Consider the following 26,591-nt stretch of genomic DNA (forward strand, 5'->3'; position numbering starts at 1 on the left):
TGACCGGGATTACGTCATCACACACAGGCTACATTCAAATGGAAGTAAATGGATGCAAGAGCTTTCGTGCATCGGTCACACATTTATATCGAAAAACAGATGATTTACCAGCAAAATTGAATGAACGATGCGAGAAAACACTTCCCCGAACTTCCAGAAGTATAAAGAAACTGCTTTCAGTAAGTAATTTCTCCTGTAAATTTGATGAAATCCGTCTGTCCCTTACGAGAAATTTACCAAATGTTCTGTTTCATAAGCCCTCAATCTGGAGGGGGGGGATGGTGACCGATCGTAGCCTCTCGGAAATTCCAACTTTTTCCTTGACCCAAGTTCTTTTTGTTTTATTTACAATTTTAACATGGGTTGATTAACCACATACACTGCGAAGTTTTAGCGATTACTTAAGATTTTGTTCAATATATGCTTTCGTAGTTAGGTTAGGCAGGCCAGGTTTGGTTCTTTTAGCATTAAAATAAAGACCCTAAATGCATTCTAGTAAGGTTCCGATTTACTTCTACATTAATTCCCACTAGTCTACAATACTTACAGTTGCTTGTCAACAGGAAATACATTGTCCATGGGAAGCGCGCATGTTTGTGTAAGATGATTTTAAAGTTGTTTTTCTCAACATAAATACCTTTTTTTCGAAATCCAATCAGTGCTCATTACTTTAAGGAAGGTTCAAATTTCGTGTGACAATGATTGCCAAAATTCTACGATAATTAGTCTTCCTGCTAGAAGAATTTGAAAAAAAAATAATCATAAAACAATCGGAACTCTTACCCTTTTCTTTCCAATATGCACATTTTGATGTTTAAGGTGCCTGAAACTGATTTTAACATGCAGAAACCACAAATGAGCGAGATATTTATTCTCTAAATATGACGACTTTCGCCACTTATTTGAAGATATTTTCATCCTACACATAAGAAACCAATGACAGATATCAAAGGATAATGCGTAATTACTATCACCATGAAAAATAAAAAGTGTAAAATTTTAAAAATAATCTCTGCTATACCACACATTTCTTGTTCTTGGCAACTCACGAACGTACATGCAGGCTCTCTATTGAAGAAATCTTAAATTTGAAATGTAGTAGAACAACGTGACAACATGTTTGGTATAACACTTTCCACTTGTGATGTTCACTTCAACGATATTTATGCTAAGAGAACCAAACCTAACAGGCTTATGTACATCTACGAGGGAGAATCAAATGAAAACCGCAATTAATTTTTTCCCACTATTTTAATGCAGGGATTATGTTTAGTTGTACATTATTTTTCTATATAGTCCCCTCCCAGTTCAATGCACTTACGCCATCGGATAGGTAGTGCTTCGATACCGCGTGAGAAAAAATATTTCGGTTGACTGTGTAGCCACTCGTGCACCGCCGATTGGATGTCTTCATCAGACTTGAAACTCTGCCCTGTTTTAATGGACCAAAGATGTGGAAATCAGATGGTGCCAAATCTGGTGAGTATGGCGGATGTGGTAGTCACTTGAACCGTAGGTCATCGATGGTTTTCATGGTTGCACGAGCAGAATGAGGACGGGCGTTATCATGTTGAAGCAAAACACCTGCACTCAGAAATCCCTTCGCTTTGTGCTTATCGCTGGCCTCAAATGGTTCTTGAGAAGCTCAGTGTAGGTGGCACTAGTCACTGTCGTACGTGGGGGCATGTAGTGTTCCAGAATAGGACCTTTCTTATCCCAGAATAAAGTCAACATGACTTTCCCTGCAGAGGGCTGGCTGCGAAATTTCTTTGGTTTCGGCGAAAACAAATGTCGCCATTCTTTGCTTGCACGTTTCGTCTCCGGTTGAAAATGGTGCACCCAACTTTCATCCCCAGTGACAATGTAAGCTAGGAAATCCTCACCCTCCTCTTCATAACGCCTCAGCAGCTCTTGACAAGCATCAACCCGACGGACTTTCAGTTCCTGCGTCATCTGTCGAGGAACCCACCTGGCGGACACTTTTCTGTAGCGGAGTTCGTCATGCACTATGTATTGTACAGAACCGAAACTCATATTCAGAAAAGAAGCCATTTCAGTCAGGGTGACACGCCGGTTTTCCTGAATAAGCCGATCTGCTGCGGCTATGGACTCCTCTGTCAGAACTCGCTGAGCCTGGCCCGGACGGGGAGCATCAGTCAATAAAGTCGTACCTTCTGCGAATTTCTTGCACCAATCGTAGACTTGCCGCTGTGACAGACAGGCGTCCCCATACTTCGTCTGCATTCTCCGATGAATATCAACCGGTTTCACACCTTCACTCCATAAAAATAGAATAACTCCACGCGGTTCCTGCTTGGTGCAACTGCGTAGTGGTGCCGCCATCTTGAATCAGCTGTTACTCACATCCAACCCCACCTACCGGCACTGCTTCGTACTACCAGTTCGGAAAGACATCAAGGACTGTGTCTGCAAATTTCGAAACGCCTAGAAAGAAAAACAGATTTTTAATGGCACTTTTGCGGTTTTCAATTGATTCTCCCTCGTATGTCTATGAGCACACAATGAACAAGTTTTGTAACTATGTATTTCTTTTTGAGTATGCACAAGGATTTATTCCATCCTAAGGTTAGAGAGATCAGGTTTCGTGCTCTTGGAATTATAATTGTGCATACCGTGTTAATTAGGTTACTATGTTTGAATGTCTTAGTATTTCCACACTTTGCTTCATATCTCTACATGTGTATACTCTTTTTTTTTTCTTTGCCGGAATGCCTCAGACAGCAGCAAGAGAGGTCACATGCACAACCATTTTCAGAACATAAATTCTTAGAAAATCATACTCTAGCCATATTTACAATGGACAAATTAGTTTTGTCTGAATTTCAAATTCACTTGCACAATCATTCCCAGTATTTTGAATGTATTTCTCAGCCTTTCTCCACACAACGTGCAAAAATTATTACACATTCGGAACTGTGACTGCAGTGCCTGACTCACCTTATAGTTCGTTTGTATAAGCTTGTGGTTTGTGTCGAAGCACAGATATCAAGATGACGCAAATCTTGAGGCAGACATGAAACATATCTATTGTGAATCGTACGAGAGATGAATTAAAAGTAAAGGCACAGGAATCCCGCACAAAATTTTTGATAATATTTTATTTTCTAAGGCACCGATAAGTGAAAAACAATCACACTTTCTTGTACAAAGTCGAAAAAGGTGGTCAAATTTATCAGGAGGAGAGACTTGTAAAATATAGATCTAACTTTTAATTCTTGGTGCTTTTAGTTTAATGCTAATAATTTTGTTAAGGAACAGGATAACAATTTGGTCAGGCTACGGTCAAATGTATTTTGTAGGTAGTTAATATTAACTTTAATGCTTTTGGTGATGGCAAAAATAACATGAAATGTGAAAATCGTAACGAAAAGTCTATGAACTAGGAGATTGGTTAGTACAAAACACCGAATTTGCACTATATGTGTGTGTGTGTGTGTGTTTGTTTTTAGAATATGTATACTTAATCTTCCAGTAAACCAAACAAAAAATATTTTTTTTTTTTAATTTATCCCTTACAGTTTTGCCTGTTATATTAATCTGCACGTTCAATTAATTTTACCAAGAACTATATTTCTGTGCAAATTTTCATATACACTGCAAGACTTAGTGGAATTGATTTTGTATTGTATTTTAATGAAAAACTTATCTTTTGAAATATTTGAAAAATAGTAGGACACTTTTACGTTCCTATAGGTAGGCAAAAAGGCTGAATATTAACCCCTCATGTCATACTGCATGAAAAATAGTTTGCCTCCTAATGTTAAATGGTAGCTTAATAATTAATCAACCATAGTTACCAGAGGGCCATTCTATGCCAATTCAATCAAAAAATAGGAGTTTTGGAACCCATGATCTCAGATTTTGATGGAACGTGACACATTTAATCCTTCCATGGTGGTGAGAAACCACATAATTTTTTTTTGTCTCTAACTTGTCTGGTTTCATTTTTATTGTCCTTCCATTCCCAAAGCCTCCAGTGTGAGCTGCACTGTCTTACGGGGGAAAAAATCTACCTCCCTTGTAAATTATTCAATCCTTTTGAAATGTCACAACTATGTTAACCAAATGATAATGATTTCAGAAGAAAATATTACATCATATCACATTCACATTGTAGTACACTAAAAAATTAGTAAACTATTATTATATTTTGCTGACCTCCATGGCGGACGGGTTAGTAAAGTGAGCTATGATGCCACCCCAGGTTCGAATCCTGGCCTGGATGTTCCTTGTTAGTATCCCTTCTTCAGTTTAATCATATCATCATTTTCGCATCTGCCAAAAGTGGCAGAAAAGCAAAGCATAAATAAACCAAATCAAATCAATCAATGATTATTACATTCTACAATATATTTTCTTAATTTGAACTTACAAGCATGTGAGTGAACTTGAGTATTGAAAAAGTAATGAGGGTATTGAAATGCCTTGTGCAAACTAATTAATATTAATTTAAGATAATTCATCAGTTTGTAACTGGAAACTTTGTATACTTTGTGCAAGGTCTGGAACATATTAAAGTTATATAATTTTGTTCTGCATCATCATTGTCTTTGCATGTTAAATCTATAGACATGGCATCCATTTTTGTTCGTTGACCATTGAGATTGTTTTCCAGTTTTCTCCATTTAATCGCGACGTGCTACAGAGAAGTGATCTGAACAACTCCAAAGATCATTCGCCAACCCAGGAAACAAGCAATGAGAAAGATACAGCTTCAGAAACAGAACCGGTAACTTGATAGTTTTGAAACTGCAAGACTAATAAAACTCACCCACTGAATGAATTTTGATGACTTCCTAGAATTGGGTTCTGTCCAAATAGCATGTTGTTCTCCTGATTCTCTGCTAACATGGTTAGGCAACTGTTGACAGAAATGTGTCCTGTAGCATCTGTCACTTTGAGGTTTCTTTATAAGGGGTATTTCTACTGCATGAAACTGATGTTTTGTACTGGTATTGGTGCATATAGTAGTTTGCAAGTTGGGATTCAACAGTGTGTAAGTCTATATGTAGGTAGTAGTATACTCTTGTATTATGTGCTATGTCTGGAAGGGTTATTAGGGGTAAGGTACTAGAAGGTTCAAGTATAATCCTGTTAGAACTGTAAAGCCATGCAGTTTGAACAAACATCTGGATTTGAATGATTATGCATGCAAAGTGCTCGTCCTGTAAGAGAATTTAAGTGCAACCCTGTAATTTTATAATGTTTATGTAATTTGAATTAATACAGTTCCTAAATGGACCATGTTAGTGTAACATCTAGAGCATAAAACTGAGCATGATTGAGTCCAGACAAACCTTCATGCGGCGTTTATGTACGCAATAGCATTGGATTTTTCGTCGCAGGGCATAAATGTAACTTGGCGGGGTCAAGAGGACCACTTGCCCCCCCCCCCCTTCCAATAAAATTTTCAGGTTTATTAAAATTTACAAGTTAAGGGTACTTTTGTTAACATCCTAAGACCTGAGGAGCTAAGTAATAAATAAGCTATAATTGTTTGGATTTTTACATAAATAATAATCTTTGTTAACCATTAGTCAATATGTGGCAAGTATTTCGTAAAAGCTTACCTCTGATACTCCTGTCAGTCGGTTAGTTTCTGTTCAGCTTCTCTTCTCGTTATTACTTTTAACATGTGAAGTGAATATCTTAAAAACTTAGTTAAGTAAAATTCGTAAGTGTGATGTTTAGCTAAAGTATAGTGACCGTCTTATACACATTTAAATACAACAATTACTCTAACGACTAGGTCTGGAAAATTTTGCTTCTTGGTCTGGAAAAGTCTGGGAATTTTCCTTTTATGAAATGGTAGACACCCTCTTGAAATATTACACATACCTTGCAGAGTCAAAAGTAACAAATAACTGGAATAAGAAATCAAATAAAGGGCGGCTCCTAGCTGGCAACCAATGTATGAACCTCACCCAACAGATGGCACATCATGGCAACGGCATGCCAGTTGAGCTTCGGAGCCAGGATGGCTCGATTTTCTTTAAAAGTGCATGATTTCCTTCCTTCACCGCATAATGAGTTTGTGCTTGGATCTGCTTGTGATGTCACCACTAATAAGGTCCATTTGTGAAGTACTTACTCCCATGTCAGACCTCCTTAATGATGCCAATATGTCCAGTCTTGTCTTCTAATTTCTGTAGGTCCATTACCATGTAGCATTGCTCGACATTTTTTTTTTTTCTAAATTTGATTGTGCACCCTGATGCATAATAGAATTTATTTCCTTTTACTAGTCTTACTGAGACATCTGCCTCTTCATCATACTTGTTAGTTAAAAACTCAAAATACTGACCAAGGCAGTAATTTATTTTATTTTAAAAACATAAACTAAACGTAACGTTTCAACCTTCTAGCAAGGTCTTCTTCAGACTCTGTATCAAGTACAAATGTAACAAGATACAAAAACAGGGCATTATATATACACAAACATTACTCCCTCCAGACTATTAGAAAGTTGTTCTGGAACTTTCTAGCAGGTGGCTTTCCCTTGTCAACTGTACTTTCACCTAAAAGGCTAAACATATTTGCTTCTATATAGAATGTGGTTGGACTTTTTATCTCACGCTCTTTTTCCTTCATTTTTCTTCCTTCTCCTCTCCTCTTTCTCTCTTGTCCTTTCCACTCTTTCTAACACCTTCATCCATGCTTTGTTTAACTTCAGCCCCCCATTCCAGTTCATTGTGTCTTCTTCACCTTTCTTCTCTATTTCCTTCGCCACCTTCAATTTTCTCACTAGCATTCTCTTCTCCCTTCTTTTCTGCTTAGTCTCATCCCACTCTATGTCATGTCCTGTTTCTCTCGTGTGTTTAAATATCGCATTTCTTTCTCTCTTAAGTCGTACATCATCCCTATGTTGTTTCAGCCTGTCTTTCAGCCTCTTTTTCGTTTCTCCTTTGTACACACACTGACATTCTTTACATTTCACTTCGTAGATAATCCCTTCCTCTTCTCTGTTTTCCTTTTTCTTGTTTGCATTCTTTGCTATTCTTAAGATGCTTCTCCCTCCCTTCCTGTAAGTGTTAATGCCCACTTTCCTAAGCAGTTTGCATATCTTTTCTGTGGTCTTCCCCATACTCCTTATTCCAAACCTTCTCTCTTTTTCTTTCTCTCCATCCCCTTTTCTTCCTTCTTCTGTTTATGTCCAGTCTATCCTGCTTCTCATAGCCATTCTTTTCCAGCTGTGTCCATAGGCTATTTATTTTGCCTTCTTTTTCACATTCTTTCATGCATATTTTCTTTATTCTGTCCTCCATATTCTTTATAAAATTTATTTTTGTCACCTCACTCACATCACTTCTTTTGTGGCAGAATAATCCTGCTTCACACTTCTTCTGATGCCAAACGGTTTCAATTTCTTGTCCTCTCTTCCTTTTCATCAATATATCTAGGTAGCTTAACTTGTCTTCTTCTATTTCAAGTTCCAATAATATCCCTCTTTCTTCATCTTGTATTTCTTTGGCAAAAATGTCGAGCTGCCTCTTCATTCCCTTCCATATGCCAAAACAATCGTCCATGTATCTGCAAAACAGAATTATTTTGTGATCTCCTTTTTCTATCACTTTCTTTTCCCATTCATTCATAGCCAATTCAGCCAATGCTGGGCTTAGGCTAGAACCTATATTCAGTCCTTCACTCATTAACATTATTTTATCTCCCATTATACTGTAACCGTTATTCCAAATGGTTTCCAGCGCCTTCACTACCCTTTCACTATCCCATTCTCCTATAATTTCTTGTCCCATTTTTTTTTTTTTTTTTATGTCCAAAACGTGTCCCCTCTTGATGCTTGGGAACATACTTTTCACGTCTAAGCTAAACATTGTCGTCTTCATCTCATTTAACTTAAGTCCTTTTATGAGGTCTACTACTTGTTCACTGTTCTTAACTGCTCTGCTTTCTTGCTGTGTTACTAACACTTCAATAGCTTTCTTTAATTTCTTTTCCGAGGGTTCCAAAATATTGTTTCTGCAGTTCATTACTGGTCTTAAGTTTATCTCCTCTTTGTGTATCTTTGGAAAGCCTTTCAAACTTGCTAGTCTTCCTGTCTCCTTTATGCATTTCTTGAATTCACTCCTCCTACAGTCTTGTATGACCCTTTCTTTTATAGTTTGTTCTTCTTCTGTTCCACAAATCTCCTCATATCCGTTTTCTTTTAGGTCTTCAAACTTCCTCTCGTACCATTCTCTTTCCATCACCACAATTGCTCCTCCTTTATCTGCCTGCTCTATCACCACATCATTTCTTGTCTTGATTTTCTTCATCCCTTCCCTTTCTTTTTGACTCAAATTATCTACTTTTCTTTGTTTTCCCATTTCTTTCTTCAGTATGGCTACTGTTCTTCTTCTAATCTTGTCTCTTTCTGGTGCTTCTTTTATATGGAGCACTGCTTCTTCAATGTCATATAACTTCTTCATAATCTACATTTCTTTCTTTAACTTTGAAACCTCTTCCTAGTTTTAAAAAAGCTTCCTCTTCTTTTGATAGGTCTACATTCCCTATTACCACAACTCTTCTTCTGGTATCCTCTTCTTCTTCCTCTTTTCCCCTTTCTTCTTTCCATCCTAATCCCTCTCCTTTCTTCTTCAACTTTATTTTTATTTTCTCTCTAAATTTCTCCTGCCAGCTTTTCATTTCGTAAAATGTATATTCTCTCGTAAAAATGGTGAGACCATATTCAATAGATTTTTCAATTCTTGTCAGGTTCTCCTTTATTGTTTTTATCTCCTTTCTTCTTGCCCTTATTTCATTCCATATCAGTTCTTTTTCCATTTTCTGAACCAATATCTTCCATCTCCTGGTGTTGCAAACCACTCCCTTTTATTTTTAATCCTTTAGGCACTGCCTCTCTCCAAACATTTTCTCAGAAACTTCTCTTGTTCGTCTTTGTGTATTTCTTTCCTCTTCAAGTCCTTCCAGTTGTTAATTTTCCTCATCAGCCTTGGAAAATGTCCAATTATAACACCGTTAAGCATTGTTTCCATGATTATGAAAAACTAAATATGCTGACCAAGGCAGTAATTTATTTTATTATGAAGGAAAAAGAGCGCGAGATAAAAAGTCCAACCACATTCTATATGGAAGTAAATATGTTTAGCCTTTTAGGTGAAAGTACAGTTGACAAGGGAAAGCCACCTGCTAGAAAGTTCCAGAACAACTTTCTAATAGTCTGGAGGGAGTAATGTTTGTGTATATATAATGCCCTGTTTTTGTATCTTGTTACATTTGTACTTGATACAGAGTCTGAAGAAGACCTTGCTAGAAGGTTACGTTTAGTTTATGTTTTTAATAAAATAAATTACTGCTTTGGTCAGCATATTTAGTTTTTCATAATCATGGAAACAAGGCTTAACGGTGTTATTGTTAGTTAAAATGGTTTCCAGATATTCAATCTGCTTCACTCGATGAAACTGGCATCTTATTTTTATGCTGGCTATACCATTCCATTTTCCCCTCATTCCTAAATGATGTCATGTGTTTTGTTTTCTGCCTGTTTAGCAGCATCTTTGGTTAGTTCTAATGATGTTTGTTTAGTGCATTTGTGTTTCTTCTGATTCATCAGTATATGATATTGGTACGAGGCGCATCCAGAAAGTAAGTTTCCCTTTTTTTAAAAAAAAAACAACAACACAGTTTCAGGAAACCATTTATTGGCAACAGGTACAACAAAGGTTCAGCTATTTTTCAACATAGCAACCACCAGAATTGAGACACTTGTCGTATCGTGGTATCAACTTTTGGATCCCACTGTCGTAGAACTCTGCCGCCTGTGAATGGAACCAGCGTGTGACAGACATCTTCAGCTCTTCGTCGTTGCCAAAACGCTCACCGGAGGACAGGAATTTCTTGAGGTGCAAGAAAACGTGAAAATCGCTGGGAGCCAGATCAGGACTGTAAGGTGGATGATCAAACAACTCCCAGCCAAATTCCGTCAAAACAGCTGCTGTGCGCCGAGCCGTATGTGGACGAGCATTGTCATGGAGGAGCACAACACCTGCAGTAAGCATGCCACGCTTCTTGTTTTGAATGGCACGTCGCAATTTCCTTAGTGTTTCACAGTAATGGTCAGCGTGCACCGTTTCACCTCTGGGGAGAAAGTCAATGAGCAAAATGCCCTTCCTGTCCCAAAACACGGTGCACATCACTTTCTGTACCTACAGCGTCTGTTTGAATTTCTTCTTGACCGGAGATCCACTATGCCGCCAATGCATTGACTGCTGCTTGGTTTCCGGGGTGAAGTGCGAAATCCACGTCTCATCGCCCGTGACGATCCTGTTGAGGAAATCATCGCCGTCATCATGGTACTGTTGCAGGAATGTCAGTGCTGCTCCTGAACGTTTCATTTTGTGTTCGGGTGTCAGGTTTTTCGGCACCCACCTGGAACACAATTTTTTGAACAGCAGGCGCTGCGTGACGATCTCATGCAACACGGATCGCGATATCTGCGGAAAAAGGCTACTCAACTCCGTAATCGTGAAGCGACGGTTCTCTACGATGCGCTGCCGCACCAGCTCAACCAGATCATCAGTGATGAGGGACGGACGCCCACTGCGCTCTTCATCATGGACACTTGGACGACCTTCCGAAAACTGCCGACACCAGCGACGCACCATCTGCTTACTCATAATGTTCGCCCATAGACCTCACAGAGCTGACGATGAATGTCAATTGGAGCAATGCTTTGTGCATTCAGGAACTTTATCACCGACCGAACCTCGCATGCATCAGGATAAGGAATACGAGCTTCCATTTCGGACCACTGCTGCCTCGCTACCGGCATGCGGCGGGAGAAGGAATACGAGCTTCCACTTCGGACCACTGCTGCCTCGCTACTGGCGCCGGGCGAGATCTGTCCGCCTGGCATATGATTGATACGTCTTAGCTCTGCTACGACGTATCAATCAATATTAGCTCATTATGTTTACTTTCACGGGAAAAAAATAGGGAAACTTACTTTCTGGATGCACCTCGTACATACATACCATCATGTACTGCCTCAGCCTGTTAATTTGGGTGAATTAGTTTTGAGACTATGTTATATCAGGTAGCATACCTATTAAATTATTTCAGTGAAGGCACAAATGGAAGTACTGATTTAATAAACTGTTTTAAAATAACTAAATGTACCATTGTACTTCAATCTTTGTAAATTAGTTACATATTATTATTGGATTGCTATAATGAATTCCGTTGTCTTCGTAATGTATGTTCAGCATATTATTTATTTGCACACTATGGAAAGAGAAATGTGTTCTCTTGCTTCGAACATAACATTCTTGCACCATATTTTAAATTTATAACAAATTTAATTTTATAATAAGCTGAATATATATGAAGTAAAATTAGAAGCATTTCTCCATAAAAAAATTGTGAAATAAGTACAGAAAAATTAAATAAAATGTTCCGTACTGGTTATGGTAAGACTGAACATACAATCATAGTTATCTTCGTTACTTTCTATCTATGCTGAACATTTGTTTTACAGATGTTACTTTTGATTTCCTTTCTTCTTTTCAAGTTCGTAAATTTTTGCATTTCCGGAAGCTCAAGAGATTTTTATATCAGTGTTTGTTGATATACTCCCCCCCCTCTCCCTCAAAACTACATCTGAAACTGCACAATTGAAACGTTAGTTAGTATTGGTACATATATATATATATGTGTGTGTGTGTGCACACACACTCATGTTTCCATCAGGATGAAGATTTTTCCTTCTCTCCTAAGTGTAAAATTTTAATTGGATATTTTGTGTGGTCACATATTTTTCAAGACAACATGAACTGATATTTCCATTCTGAGGTGAAGTTGGCTGTTTTCTGATTTCAGTTTTTTGTAGGGCTTCCACACAGTAGGGTGTTTATTTATTCCTAACATTTTGATGCATTTTAAGTCATGTTTGTGCAAGGATTCAATAAAGGCTCCTATTGCATTTTGTGCAAGCTGTCACACATTTGATCACCAGTGTGGGGTCCAAAATTTGTGAGGATAATTGCGGAGCTGCTTGAATGGAAGAAGTAGCATGCTGCCAGAAAATAACTGCGATGGTACTCAATGTACTGACCCAGTGGAAAAGCACTTGGCCCTCAAAGGGCTGTTGAGCCGCATAGTCCAATTTAATTTATTTGTAACGATCTCAGGTTCTGAATAGCACATCGATGTTGAGTTATTTTTTCAGTGTAATGGTTCCTAAATTCAATTAGATTTCATTCATAATAATTAGACCCACATATTTATGGTTGAATGAAACATCAAGATTTCGGTGCAAGAACTGGTCACATTTTGGTATCAAGACCGGTATTGAAAAATAGCATAACACTTATTACGTAAAATAAACATTTCCCTTCTAATAGAACATTTATTTAGTTATCAGAGTAATAAGCTTACTCCTGCGTAAAGGAGTCCATTTTTGCTTCTCAAATATTTGCAGCAGAAATAATTCATTTTCCATGATTTGTGTAACTCACAGGATAATTCAGACTTCAGAAAGGGTCGCATTGGTAAATAAACTCTAAACTTTGTGTTTAAAAGTTTATTTTGCATTTTGCATACTTTCACGACAAAACATGGTAGGAAAATGCACCTCACACCTTTCAAAAACATGAAAAATGAGCATTACAATGTATTTTGTATTTTCATCAAAGTGAAATATGCATGCCTCTAACAATAGTAACTTCAGATATTCAGTGCAGAAACCAGTACAAAGACAAAATGTAGTCTCATCACTGCATCTATCACACATCACACTATCGAAGTTTCCATGGTGTAGCTTTCTTGCCAAAGTAGTATTGCATCTCAATTTTAGCAGTGAACTTAATTATTAAAGGTATAGCAAAAGTTGATGCAATCCAGGCAAGGGAAAATTAATAAATTTACATGCATTATGGTAATATCTTGGAGCATATATTAAGAATGTGATAGTCATATGTGAGTGTCGATATGCTCCTGTTGTTGCGTAAGTAAGTATTTCACCTCTTATGTTGTAAAAAATAAAATAGAGATCATAGCTACTAATGAACTTTAATGTCTTATATGAAATAATTCTATTGCGTGTGGATAATTGAATTAAGTATTGGCATTATTGTTTCAGTCTGTGGTTACATCATCAAGTAGTTCGGTTGTAGAACCAGCATCAAATGATCATTTTACCATTGGAGATGACAGTGAAGGTAGGCATTTAACTTTAGATGATACCTGGTGATTGGTTACTGTCATATTACTATTTTTTATTCCTACCTTTTGTTAAAACAGTAGGTGCCTAAGAAGAAACACTAGTTTTATGCCAGTATGGTGAGGTGATAGCATATCAACATTATGAGTGTTGGGACAGCACTGTATTTAGTGAAACCTAGATGATAAATTTTTTTTAGAGGTCAGAGGCTGAAATTTTTGTGGAATACAAGAACAATCAGAGTTCCGTTCCATTGTGTGTGTATGTGTGTTGGTGTTTTGACAAAATCTGTACTCTTCTTTGATTCCAAATATCAATTGAAGGGCTCAGGAGTAAAACATGGCAAGTGACATTTTGGTCGGTATTGTGTTTATTAAGCAGAAAGTTTATTAGAAGCTATACTTGTGTTGTGTTTACCAATTTCAGAAGCGTTCAATGAGTCCAATGAAAATTACATTACTTTGGCAATTACACATGAACATTGAAGAACGCCTCTTTTTACCTTGGAACTCAATGATGACCGAAATGCCACTTGATTTACTCCCAAGCCCTTAAGTTTTTATTATTTTCACTAGAAGTATGTGTTAGAGAATTTGATTATTTTCTTAAACATTATGTAAAAGTTGAAAGAAGCATGTACAAAATAATTTAACTTTAGAACTTTAACAGCTTAGAAGTATGTGGGTAATTTCTAGTGTTGGCTGACATTTCGTCCAGATGATATATCGTGATATTGAAAAAATATTGACCAGGCAATATCAACTAGATGATATATTGTCATGATGTTATGTTGGCAATATATGGGCACAATTTTTTGGCTGTATATATTTTCACAATATTTGGCAATATATGTCATGTTGGTGATATTTATCGTGTTGGTGATATATCATCATGATATTTAGTGATATATATTGTGGAGGCGATATATTGCTGATATCACGATATGGAAAAAAAATTGTATTATCTGTGACAATATTTTCTTGATGATATATTGCGATATAACATTTCCAATATCGTCCATCCCTAGTAATTTCCAGGTTCTACACACTTTGATTTCCTTCTTATTTTACAGAAACGCCACAAAATTCTCCTGCCAAGGATGCTTTCCATACAGTTGATCTGCGAGATATTTCCTCGCCACCACCTGCTTCAGGACACAGGTCACGCCGTTCCTCTACTAGCTCTGTTATGAGTGACACTTCTTTGTTTCCAATATTTGAATCCTCAACACCAACATTCCACTTACAGGTATACTGTGAACTATGTTATTCAAGATTTAAACTAGATTGTATGGGTAGACATGGGGACCATAACAGTTGAAGCAGTAGCTAGGTGTTGCAATGGAATTCTGCTTTTATAATGTGACCCCCATTGCAACATTTAGCTTTATGAAACTGTATAGTGTGTCATTGTTGCATGACTTTCAGTAAAATGCAAGGGATGAAATTTACTAGGATTTAACTATTTGCATTGTCTCTTTATTGCAAATGCCTTGAAATGTTAATTGTACATTTTTCAAATTGGGGTGGGGGAGGGCAAGTTGTCTAGGGAAATTTTATAACTAGTATGGGGAAATTGTAAAATCTTTGCATTAGGGCTGAGCCGATACCACTTTGACCCAATGCCGATACTCTTACCGATTCCCACCGATATTGGTACTGAAAAATGTAATAATTAAAATTTGTTCTCAATGTGTGAATCTTCTACTCTGATTATGTGTATGAATTTGAAAAGAATTTCGCTTTAAAATATTCAAGAATTTGTGCAGAATAAAAATAAAGTTAGAATTTTGCATAATTTCTGTGAAAGTGTCGCGTGGTATTTTTGCAGACCACGTGAAGGTCCAAAATGCCAGAAAAGTATCAACTTGTATCAGTAAATAAATTCCAACCGATACCAGTGGCATCTGTATCAGCTCAGCCCTAGTTTTCATACATGTCATTGTATGTAAAGTTCTATTTTAGTTCAACCATTCAATTTGATTATTATTTAATGTCATTATAGAGATTGGATTTTCTAGTGAGTAATATGTTTGTTGCCGAATTTCAGAATCATATTAATGCATAATACTTGGAATGTTATCATAATTATTACCACATTTGCAGTCTTAAGGAGAATCCATCATGGTATTTATTAACTATAACTTGGTGATATATTACAGTCTGATCTAGAATCTGCAAGTGAAGTAGATGATTCCTCCTACCAGTTAGATATTGTGACAAAAGAGCAGCTACTCCTTGCTTACAAAAAGATGCAACAGAGGTATAATAAGTACAAGGGCAGATATGTTGACCTGGCAAGACATTACCGGGAAGTTGAGAGAGAAAATGTGAAGTCCAAAGTAAGTAATTTTATTTCTTTGTCATCACGGAATATTTGCTTACTTTATATTATTAATAATAGTTTGTTATATTTGAGTATTAGCATTTTATTTGACTTTCACAGCATGCTACAAATGCCTGGGTACCAGGTTCGAATCCTGGCCTTTGTGAGTGTCTCTTCATTAATTTCATCACTCATCCTCATAGTCGCAATTAGCCAAACGTGGCAGAAAGGTGACATAAAATAACCTAATTCAATTAATCAATCAATTTATTTGACTTAACCTTTTGCCGCCCAAGGCCTTTTTCACAAGTAAGCCTCTATTGCCCGAGCCGATTTTGAGTAAAATGCAGAGTTTCAATTAAATGAGTGTAGATCGGAGGCTAATTGCCCTAGAGAGATGAGTGATATACCGTTGTACGCGGAATGAACCAGAGATTCAGACTATATGAATTTTTTTGAAAATTCTGCGTATATGTGGTGAGCGGGAGGGGGCTAACTCTCAAAATTCCAATATTTCGGAAAAAAAATTTGGTTCCCCCACCCTTCCCCCAAGAAAAAAGTACATGACAGTGTCGACATGCACATGGAAATGATCGCTGACATGTAAGGAACACAAAAATATTTGCATTATTATCATCATATGACCAATGTAACTTGAGTTGTACCCCCAAAAGGAATGGTCGGCACGCCACTGATTCAAGCTTCAAAATGCAGCGGTACCTTGAAATGACTATAGCTCAGAAACTAAATGCCCTAGAGATATGAAAGATATACCGTTGTACGCAGAATGAATCACAGATTTAGACGATATATAATTTATGCACATTCGGCGTATATATATGGAGGGGAAAGGGGGGAAATCCCATGAAAGTACTTTTTTAAAAAAATGGGGTTCCCCCCCCCCCTCCGAAAAAAAGGATATGAAAAGTTCAAAATGCACTTAGAAATTATCGCTGGCATGTAAGAAACAGAAAAATATTTGCATCATTGTCGTATGACCAATGTAACTTGAGTTGTACCCCCGAAAGGAATGGCCACTGATTCAAGTTTCAAAATGCAGCGGTACCTTGAAATGACTAGCTCAGAAACTAAATGCCCTAGAGATATGAAAGATATACCGTTGTACGCAGAATGAATCACAGATTCAGACGATATATAATTTATGCACATTCGGCATACATATGGAGGGGGAAAGGGGGGGAAATCCCCTCAAAAATACTTTTCTTAAAAAAATTGTGTTCCCCCCCCCCCCTGCCCCGAAAAAATGTCAAAATGCACAAAATGCAAAATTTATGCAAATTTGGTGTATATATGGAGGGGGAAGGGAGAAAACCCCCAAAAGTTATTTTAAAAAATTGTCACCACCCAAAATATGTCCTCGCACTTGGGCACAAAACGACACCTACGCACAACATTCACGGACGAAAAGCTAGAACGTAGTGACAAATGAGCGCCAATTCTTGCAGTTGCTTGAAATTCTATTTTTTAGACAATACTGGGTAACCCCTGTTGCCACTTGTGCTAAAAAAACAAAGGTTTCCTTCAGCACGCTTCGAAATTCCATTCTCACAATGTAGATTCAGCAACCAGTCTTCCCCCTCCCCCCCTGCTTGCGCTCTCACGGAAAACTTTCATTTTGACATCGGATACTGATAAACAAGCTTCCTTTGAATGCACTTAGCAAGAGGGACAACAAAGCCAGCCTTCCTTTGTCGGCAAAAAATTGACCTTGAAAAGAGACGCTAAAGAGAAGTCCCTTTCCCCGCCTTTCCCCCTCCATTTTCATGAAGACAAAAAAAAAATGCAAAAACCATTTCTGTTAAATACATGTGTTAGGAACAATATAAAAAAATAAAATCGAAATTCTAGCCAAAAATAGAAAAGTTATAACGTAAAAACTACGACCTTGACACAGCATCTCGATCGAGATGCTTGGTGGCCTGAGGGTTACTTTTGGGTATCTCGTTCGAGACGCTTGGGCAGCAAAAGGTTAAAATGTACAATATTAAAAATGAGATAGAAGTACAACACATACCTTGTTTTATCTTCCAAATTTCTGCACTGACCTCAATCCTTCTTCAGGGATCGGGCTGTAACCACGTTTTTACTTTTCCATAACACATTCTTTTCTCCCACCCTTGAAGGATAGAGGTCAGTCCGAAAATTCAGAAACAAAACAAAGTATATTTTGTGATTTTGATATTGTGTTAATATGTTGATGACATGTGGTTAGAAATACTACATTTGTGTAGAAAATGTTAAGATCATTCCACAGTTGTAAATTTGGATCTAGTCATCATGGTATTCATACATGTCCAAAAAAGGTTTTTGCTAGCATGAAAGTAGGGTGGGACAGATTTATTGGTAAGTCTTTATCAGTTATATGTAAGACCATATCAGTCTATGCATACTTGTCAATGTCGTGGTACATTATGTAACGTACCAGGTGGGTAAGTATAAATATGCAAAGTGAAGCTGTGCATGAGGCTGCAAATCGTCAACTATACCCTATCCTAGTAACTTACAAGTCACTGGTTAGAAGCATATGACTTGTTACAAATCGGTTCTGTCTCAATTGAGTGTTACAAATCGGTTCTGTCTCAATTGAGAACCAAATTGACAATCACAAATATCCTTTCAAACACGTACTTGCGATTTAACCAAGGTAATCTAATTTGATTAATTAGCATCAATTACCAAACGTCGATTCATCAAATAATGCACACACTCTTGTGGACAACAGTTCAACACCACTCAATTAGTATGCTTCTTACACTAATATAATTTGTTTGTACGACGTAGGCAATAATAACATTCATGTCCATTTAAACGTAACAATTTTATTATAACGTTAATGCATTTCAAGAATGAGGTTTGTTAAAATCAATAATAACAATGACATACCAGCGTCATCATTTCTGTTTCAAAGAGGGTATTCATAACAATGAATCTTTTGTTCAAATTCTCAAATTATTAACAACAATTACTTATCTTTTCATTCATGTAACATTGCACTCGTGTCAACATTACTGACCATCCACATTAATTAGGTTTACTAAGTTCAAGGTGCACTAGTCAATTAAACCCCTCCCATTTAATACCCTGATGCTCTTTAACATTTATTCTCCCGATGATACCATATGGTATCATCAGAATAAGGTCGTACTGTCCCAATGATACCATATGATATCATGGTGCTGATTACAAAATGAATGTGCATTTTTGACCTGCATACTCTTATGTTTGGGTGGAAACTCTGACACAGGTCTGGAGCAAGCCTGGGAAATTCACATTGATGACCAACCTTCCGCCTCGCACCCCCCCCCCCCCCCCCCCTCCGCAACATATCCATGCCACATTTCCGAACAGAGTTTCACATTTTGGCTCATTATTCAACTTGTATGGCACCCAGGAACATGAAACATATTTCATTCTCTTTGGAAACGTCCATTCTTTGAAAAGAATACTAAGGTTTGCACCTTCTCCCCAAAATAGTGGGAGAAGAGGGGGGCAAACTCCAGATTTTTATGTTTTTTTCCATTGAAATTCGGGGGTCGCGGCCCTCAAACCCCCCTTCCTCAGTTCGGCATTCTGAATTGTAGAGGGTTGCATGCTCTGATGTTTTAGCTGAAAAACAAAACTTATCCAAAGTAGATTGCTCCCATAGTGCCAGAGTTATAACAATTTTTCTCCAAAAATACAAATTACCTATTTTTCGTAAAAAAAATAAATAAATCACATTTTGGCTTATTATTCAACTTGTATGGCACCCAAGAACATGAAACATGTTTCATTCTCTTGAGAAATGCCCATTCTTTGAAAAGAATACTAAAGTTCGCACCTTCTCCCCAAAATCCCAAAATAGCAGGTGAAGAGGGGTCAAAGTCCAAATTTTTATGTTTTTTCCATTGAAATTTGGGGGTCGTGCCCCCCAAGCACCCCTTCCTCGGTCCGGCATTCTGAATTGTGCACGGTTGCATGTGCTGATGTTTTAGCTGCAAAACAAAAGTTATCCGAAACAGATTGCTCTCATAGTGCCTGAATTATAACAATTTTCCTCCAAAGAGTGTTCGAATTTAAAATTCCCGCCGAGAAGCTCAGGCGAGAATGGGGATACTTTCGTAAACCTGCTCGATAGTGTAAAGGTTAAGTACTCAAATGGATAGAAAGAAAGTATCATTTATTTTTCTACTAACTCTGCACGTAACTGTATTTGTGATTCTACTTGTCTCATTTTTGTCCAACTCTAAATAGTTCTGGCAAGACTTTTGTAATTTTCTCTTTATGATTGGTTATTACGTTCTGTAAACACACATCTGTACACAATGTGAAATTTCACGAGGTAGTTTTTACACTTTCGTTCTCTAGTTTAGTGCAATTTGTGTGAACAAAAATAATAATGTCACTGATAATTATTCTTTAATTTTTTAGGCAATATAATTCACTATCAGGTTCGAGCGATCTTTCACGTTATGCACGCAAACTTCACAGCTGCACTTTTTTATGTAGTACACCTCAAAATCTAGTAAAGGCATCCTGTTGAACTGGCGAATCGTGACGGCTTCTTCTTCCGCTACTTCAAATGACGTCATGTTCCGTTTTCCCTCTCGTACTCCAAAATCGTGCAGAAGCTCTTCGGACTGACGCGGTACATCAAAATTCAATGGGTCGTCAAATCGTGATTTGGGGCAACTGCGACTCTTCTTTTCCAGCCATTCCCACTCGTGACGTATCTTGGATCAATTCGTCAAATTGTTCTGCATCGTCATTGATCAGTCTTCGCACGTACCATCCTACTTGTGCCTTAAAGCGTTTTCATTCCTCCAGAATAACCGTTGTGGGTATAATCCTTAACGTGCCACATGCCCATTCGTAAAATTGACCAAACTCTCACATGCTGTTCCCATCAAAACTGTGTTTGGCGAATACTTCTTTTGGCCTTTTTTTTACTCACAAAACACGTTGAATGGGACACTCGTCAAAACTCTTCTTGCTGGCTAAACTTCATGGTACACGTAACTTCACTAAAGAACCTGCATCAAAGTACGCGTGTACTTTGGTATCCAAACCAACAAGAACTTGGCACTGCAATTTCGCTATCCATGTATTCTGTCCTTTCCTAGAATCCTTGCGAGTCGACGACACATACAACTTCTTCCTTCCTTCCACGTACTCGTACAGCGAGAACGTACTCGTACAGCGAGAACGTACTCGTACAGCGAGAACGTACTCGTACAGCGAGAACGTATGCCAAACTGTGTGTGTGTGTGTCTCACCGGACTGCGTGTGTTTGTAGCCGAGCGTAGCAATGCTGAGACTAAGTAGAGTGCCTCTAGCGGAGAATTCTGCAACTACCAACCAAAACACAATCGTGACACAGAACGCATGCCGACTGAAACGAGGTGAAACCTGTGACATATTTTGCGGCGTAAATTCACAGTTAAAAATACCTTTTGTAACTGCCGCAGGAAAATTACGTCACAATTACAGTAACTTTATGAATCTGGTGTTTCTAAAACTGAGGTCAAAATTCTGCCATTTTGTTATTGTTTTGTATGTCTTATGAATAATTAATGTACATGGTTTTGTAAAGTAAATGCTTAAATATGCTGTTTATTTTAGCAAACCCATTGCAGTCACCTGGTTACATACATTAATTAAGAGGGTGAATAAACTGTTCAGGTTTGTTGTGTATCAAGACCTGATTTATTGCAGTTGTAAAAATAAATTGTTGAAAATTGTCATTGGTGTGTTGTTGATGATAACTTAAAATTGTAGTGTGTGACTTGGAGGCAGAAACTAATGTATTGTGAATTTATGTTTTGTTAATTTATTTTCTTTTCTTTCAGACTATTCTGGCTGATACTCAGGACAAAGCCTTGCGTAGAATTGCAGAATTAAAGGAGCAGTGCCAACTAGAGCAAAAAGCCAAAGCTCACTTGGAGGAACTTCTGAGAAACGACTTGGAAGAAAAGGATCATTTAATTAGTACGTTGCAAACAAAGGTCAGTGATATACATATGTCTGCTTTCAGTTGAAAGGAAAATACACTTAATTGCATATCCTGTTCATTTTGAGAAATTGTAGGATTTTTGAGAATGAATTGAGATAATTTTTCAGCTTATATAATTTCAGGGCTTACTCATAGGATAATAAATTGTGAGATACTTTACGTGAGCAATTACTTTTATGCACCACAAGTTTCTTTTGTGTGCTAGAATGTGTTTAGTATTAATGCTGTATTGTTATATGTAGGACTGAATTGATATTGATCCTGATGTATTAGTATCAGTATCGGAAAGCATCAATTGGTATTTATTTACCAATGCTTGCTGATACTTTTCCTCCTTTTTGGCTTTGCATGGGTGTGGGCAAAAAATGCCATGCAACACTTTCGCAGAGTAAAATTATCCTGGAAATTATGTAAAATTCAAGGTTTCCATTTATTTTGCATCAGTAGTTTGTAGAAAAATCTGTATTTTGTGATTACAGAAGAAGCATATTAATATTCTGATATAATTCTTGAACATTTTGAAGCAAAGCTCTGATAAATTGATGCTTGTAATTGGAATGCAATACTTTACTTTTAATACAGTGGAACCCCAATTTCCTGGATTTTACATTTTCTACATTATATGTTCAATCTTGATGGTCACAACATAGGAAATGTTTTAAATTTCCCTCGATTTTACTTTTTCCCCACATTTTAAGTATTTAAGTAATATCGAGGTTCCATTGTAATTACAATTTTCAAGTGTCTGTATTGGTGGAATTTGGAATGGGTATCAGTTCAAAGTGGTATCGCCGCAGTCCTAGTTAGATTGCAAACCACTGTGCAGTGTAACTGTAAAATGTGAAACCTTAGCAAGTGCCACACCAAATATTGATTTCTTTATAAACAACAGGTTTTTAATTATTGCTGCATTTTAATTTCAATAGATCAAGTTGCTGAAAGAAAATGGAGCTGTTGAGAGTGTTGAATTACAAGTTGCAGACAAGGAAAAGCCGCTTATTGACTTGAGTCCAGATCCTGCTTCAGAAGAACAGGAAAAGGTGAATGATGCAAATGAAGCGGCTGCATTACAAGGTAAAACACCCTTTAATACACTTTTTTACGCACACATACAGTGTTCGTAACAATTATAATTTGCTATTGGTATTTTGATCTAAATTTAAAAAAAAAAGAACTTAAACAAGTTATTGTTACAAAAAAAAAAGAGACAAGAAAATCAGATGAGATTTCGTATCTCTCATTTATGAGTCGCAACCCAACCCACAGATTATCTGATTCAAGCTTAGCAAGCCACTGATTTTTTTTAACATGGAGATGTATTGGGTTGATGCATAGGTTTGTAGCATTCTTTTAATGTGTCAAAAGTTTTCATTTTATTTTATTTGATACTCAATTGAAATGACTAGAAGACAGAAACTAATTAGTGATATGTTCTCCTTTATTGTCCATGACTGTTTGTCAACGCTGGGTCAGATTTTTGGATTCACTCCTAAAGAAATCAGCTGATTTGGAGTCAAAGAAGTCGTCAAGCCAAGTTTGAAAAGCATTTTCTTTATCAAAGGCGTTTACTTGAAGATTGTTGGATAGAGAGCGACAAAGGAGGATATCCAAGGGTGCAAGATCGGATGGATGTTCCCAATAACTCTCCAACGAAGTTTCTGGATAGCAGCTTTGGTGATGTTATCGTAGTGCGGGCATGCATTGTCATGTTGCAGCAGTGCTTGATGCACTCTTCCTCATCGTTTTTCTGGAATTGCAGCCACATGGCATCTGAGGTGTACCCATTTTCCAATTCTTGGGTTGACTGACTTGGATCATCGTGGATTAAAGCATTTAAACGGTCTTCGTCAGAGCTGAATGGTCTTCCTCAACGTGGAGAATCACTCAAGTCAGAAAGGTGCCCTCTTTGAAATGACAAAACCCTTTTCTTGGCGTGCTTTTCCCTGATGGCATTCTCCCCGTACAAGGCACAAATGTTCCGAATATCCTCTGCTGTCTTTGCTCCTCTGTTAAACTCAAACAGAAGATGAATATGTGGGAAGTGTTAGTTTCCTCTGCTTGACACAACATATTCTTTTGTCCACACATAACACTAACTTCCTTCAAATACTGCAAAATTCAAGGCGTATTCACAAGCAGAACAATGCCACTCCAAATGACGAACGTTTAACTATAAACAAACTCCTAACACCGCAGTGTTGCCAATCAAAAACAAACGCTACGAACTTATGCATCAACCCAATGGAAACATGAATACACAAGATGAACCTGCATTTCCTGTGTAACTGCACAGTGTTCCATATGTTCATTGAACAAACTGACCACTCAGAAAAATTTATATAGAAATCAACGAATGTTTTTGATGGGTCATTTAGTAACACCAAATTTTATATTTCTTTTTATCTACAAGTAATCAGTAGGGATTAAATTATTCAGTTGTAGGCTTGATCAGATTGATTAAGAGGCCAGTCATGAATAGTATGTGAGGGGTGACTTTTCCGCATGGCACTCAAGTGCTAAGCTCTCTTCTTCTTAGTACACTTGGAAACATCACTGCAGGGCAATGAGGCTGTGGTACCAGAATGGCAGTTGTTTTGTGTGCCTAGTGCTTCTAAACATCTAACAGCTGGAGGTTTCAATTACTCCTGAGGTACTTGCATTGCCTGAGATATTTTCATTATGAGTTGTAATCCAGAGCTGTGTTCTCTCTTGTATTTAGTTTTTTAATCCCTTAAGTGTGGATGGCACATATATATACACACCATCTGCAATGTGCTGTTGCAATGTGGAAGGCATATATACACTTTGTGTTTGCTTTGACTAGATTCGCCTGCAGGTGGCATATATATTTGCCTAGGCATTGAGAACATACCAATCACGTTAGGTGAGATTATGATAGCTGTAGTAAAAAAAAGCAGAAGAAATATGAGAATGTAAGTTAGATGTAAGAAAAGTTGTCTGCTTTTGTGTGTTGTAGTTCATGCGTAATAGAAACAGAAATTTGGCTCAGAAATGAAGTTTGTGTTAACGTGAACATTGAGTTCCTCTTGTTTCAAAGGCTTCCACACCAGAAAGATTTATTCGGCTTGATCCCAAAGTACATACATGCCAACAAGTATGTATTATTGTATAATTGTATTTGTGTATTATTTACATGCGTCAGAATGTGAAAGCAAATTACATAAACAACACTGCATAATAGAAGAAAGCAGACAAATAAAACACTACATTTTCCACTAGCAACTTGTTCAGAAAGTTCCACACTTAATGGGTTAGGGCAAGGGTTCCCAAATTTTTACGTTTCACGGCACCCTTTGTGTTTCAAGATATTTTTGTGGCGCCCAAGTCAGAGTATAAGCCTATCTAACACTTGCAATGCTCAGTTAGTGTGGTTAAGTTGCTTACCTGAAGTTAAAAAATAAACACACATTTAAAATTCATAAACATTTTATATGTAAGAAGTACTAAATAAGCACATATTGAAATATTAAGTGGCATCTCTGCAAGTCAGTGGCATCTCTGCAAGTCAGTGGTACCACTTCACACTCTGGGAACCACTGGGTGATGTATTGTAATATTCTTAAGTGCTAAGGCACTTATAATTTTATTCCAGTCAGTTATATGAAGCTTGTGTTTTTTATAGCTTGAGTACAGTTTAGTAAAGTTACTGGTTGATATATTGGTTTCTCATCTCTAACATAATAAAATACTAAATAATAACATTGGTATTTGTCATGCAAGAAATAATGGAAAATACTTCCTCCATAATCATTGTCATGAACAGGTGTAGGCCATGTGACCTACAATTTGAAATAATAGTTTGAAAGTGCAATGAAGGCATAATTTTAAGTAAATTTGCGTGAACAGTGTGCTGAAACAATAATGCAAAATCACACACGCACACCCAAAGTGAAAATTGAAGTCCCTATCCATTGGATATAATAGCATAAACAGAGTGTTTGTAATACATGATCAGCTGCAGTTTAATGTGCAGTTCATGGTTATAAATGAGACTGTATAACACTGCAGTTCATTCATTGATAGTGAAAGGCACAGTTTGTAACAGATTAATATGTTATTTTGTAGTAGATATGCCAAGTTCTTGATTAGTGTTGAATACTTGATTACTTACCTTACATCTCCTTTTATTCTAGAGAGAGTAAAACGTTTAGAAGAGTTCCTGAATAAATTCAAAGATTCCTTGAAGAAAATGAAGGAAAAGAATTCCCAGCTCTCTCAAGAAAAGGAACAGCTTGAAGTAAAGTTGAATAACAAGGTTGAGGACATGGAAAATTTGAAGGTTAGTTTTGTTTAAGTTTTAGCAGAATTTCGTAAATACTGTAATTCACTGCACAATTTTATGGCAATTTTTTTTATTTTGCAAAAAGTGGGTGTGACTATTATGTGAACCTTTTTTTTAAACAAATATATATATATATATTCTGCGCCTCTATCATTAGATTTGTTATCCAATGTGACAGTGACTATGAAAAGTTATAAACCAATTTTCGGACTGAAAAATCAGATTGCAATGATTATGTGGTAAAATACAGTCTTGCTTGATTAGTTGTGAAAAATTTAACTTGCACTATTGTGATATTTTGGATGTGACATGGTCATTGATATTGATGGTACAAATTTGAAGATATTGTTAAGGAAAAATCACCAGTTTCTTTCTTTTTTTTTCAATATTGAGTATGGATGAACCAGTATGGCACTTTCATCATTAAAGGACTGATACCAAATTAACTGATACCAATAACGGATATTCTTCTAATCCATTGTAAACTTGCAAATTATCCTCAAAAACATGAATGGGTTGTTCACCTTCTTAAATTAACTAAATGACCAGTTGAATGTTGGGCTGAGCCAATATCTATGCCAATGTATGGGTTGGATTTTATTTACCGATACCGTTTTGATACTTTTTCATCAGTTTGTTCTTGGTCGGGTCTGCAAAAATGCCGCACAATACTTTCACAGAGTCTAATCATTCTGGAATTCAAAACTTTTTGCATCAGTATTACATATATATATCTTAATATTCCAATGTAA

The 26,591-nt window shown here is 37.0% G+C and overlaps 1 protein-coding gene across 1 annotated transcript in view; it reads left to right on the top strand.

Moving 5' to 3' along the window:
- The window catches only part of LOC145998328 (uncharacterized), a 103,514-nt gene that overhangs the window by 1,735 nt on the left and 75,188 nt on the right, over window positions 1-26,591 (top strand). The window contains exons 2-8 of the mRNA XM_083134733.1: window positions 4,637-4,750; window positions 13,118-13,196; window positions 14,271-14,446; window positions 15,360-15,539; window positions 21,373-21,528; window positions 22,463-22,610; window positions 25,691-25,836. Of these exons, the coding sequence (XP_082990859.1) occupies window positions 4,637-4,750; window positions 13,118-13,196; window positions 14,271-14,446; window positions 15,360-15,539; window positions 21,373-21,528; window positions 22,463-22,610; window positions 25,691-25,836 (999 nt within the window). The remainder of the gene's footprint in view (window positions 1-4,636; window positions 4,751-13,117; window positions 13,197-14,270; window positions 14,447-15,359; window positions 15,540-21,372; window positions 21,529-22,462; window positions 22,611-25,690; window positions 25,837-26,591) is intronic.

Source organism: Lepisma saccharinum, chromosome 14 (genome assembly GCF_977018435.1).
Source record: "Lepisma saccharinum chromosome 14, izLepSacc3.1, whole genome shotgun sequence".
In the NCBI taxonomy this organism is placed as follows: Eukaryota; Metazoa; Arthropoda; class Insecta; order Zygentoma; family Lepismatidae; genus Lepisma; species Lepisma saccharinum.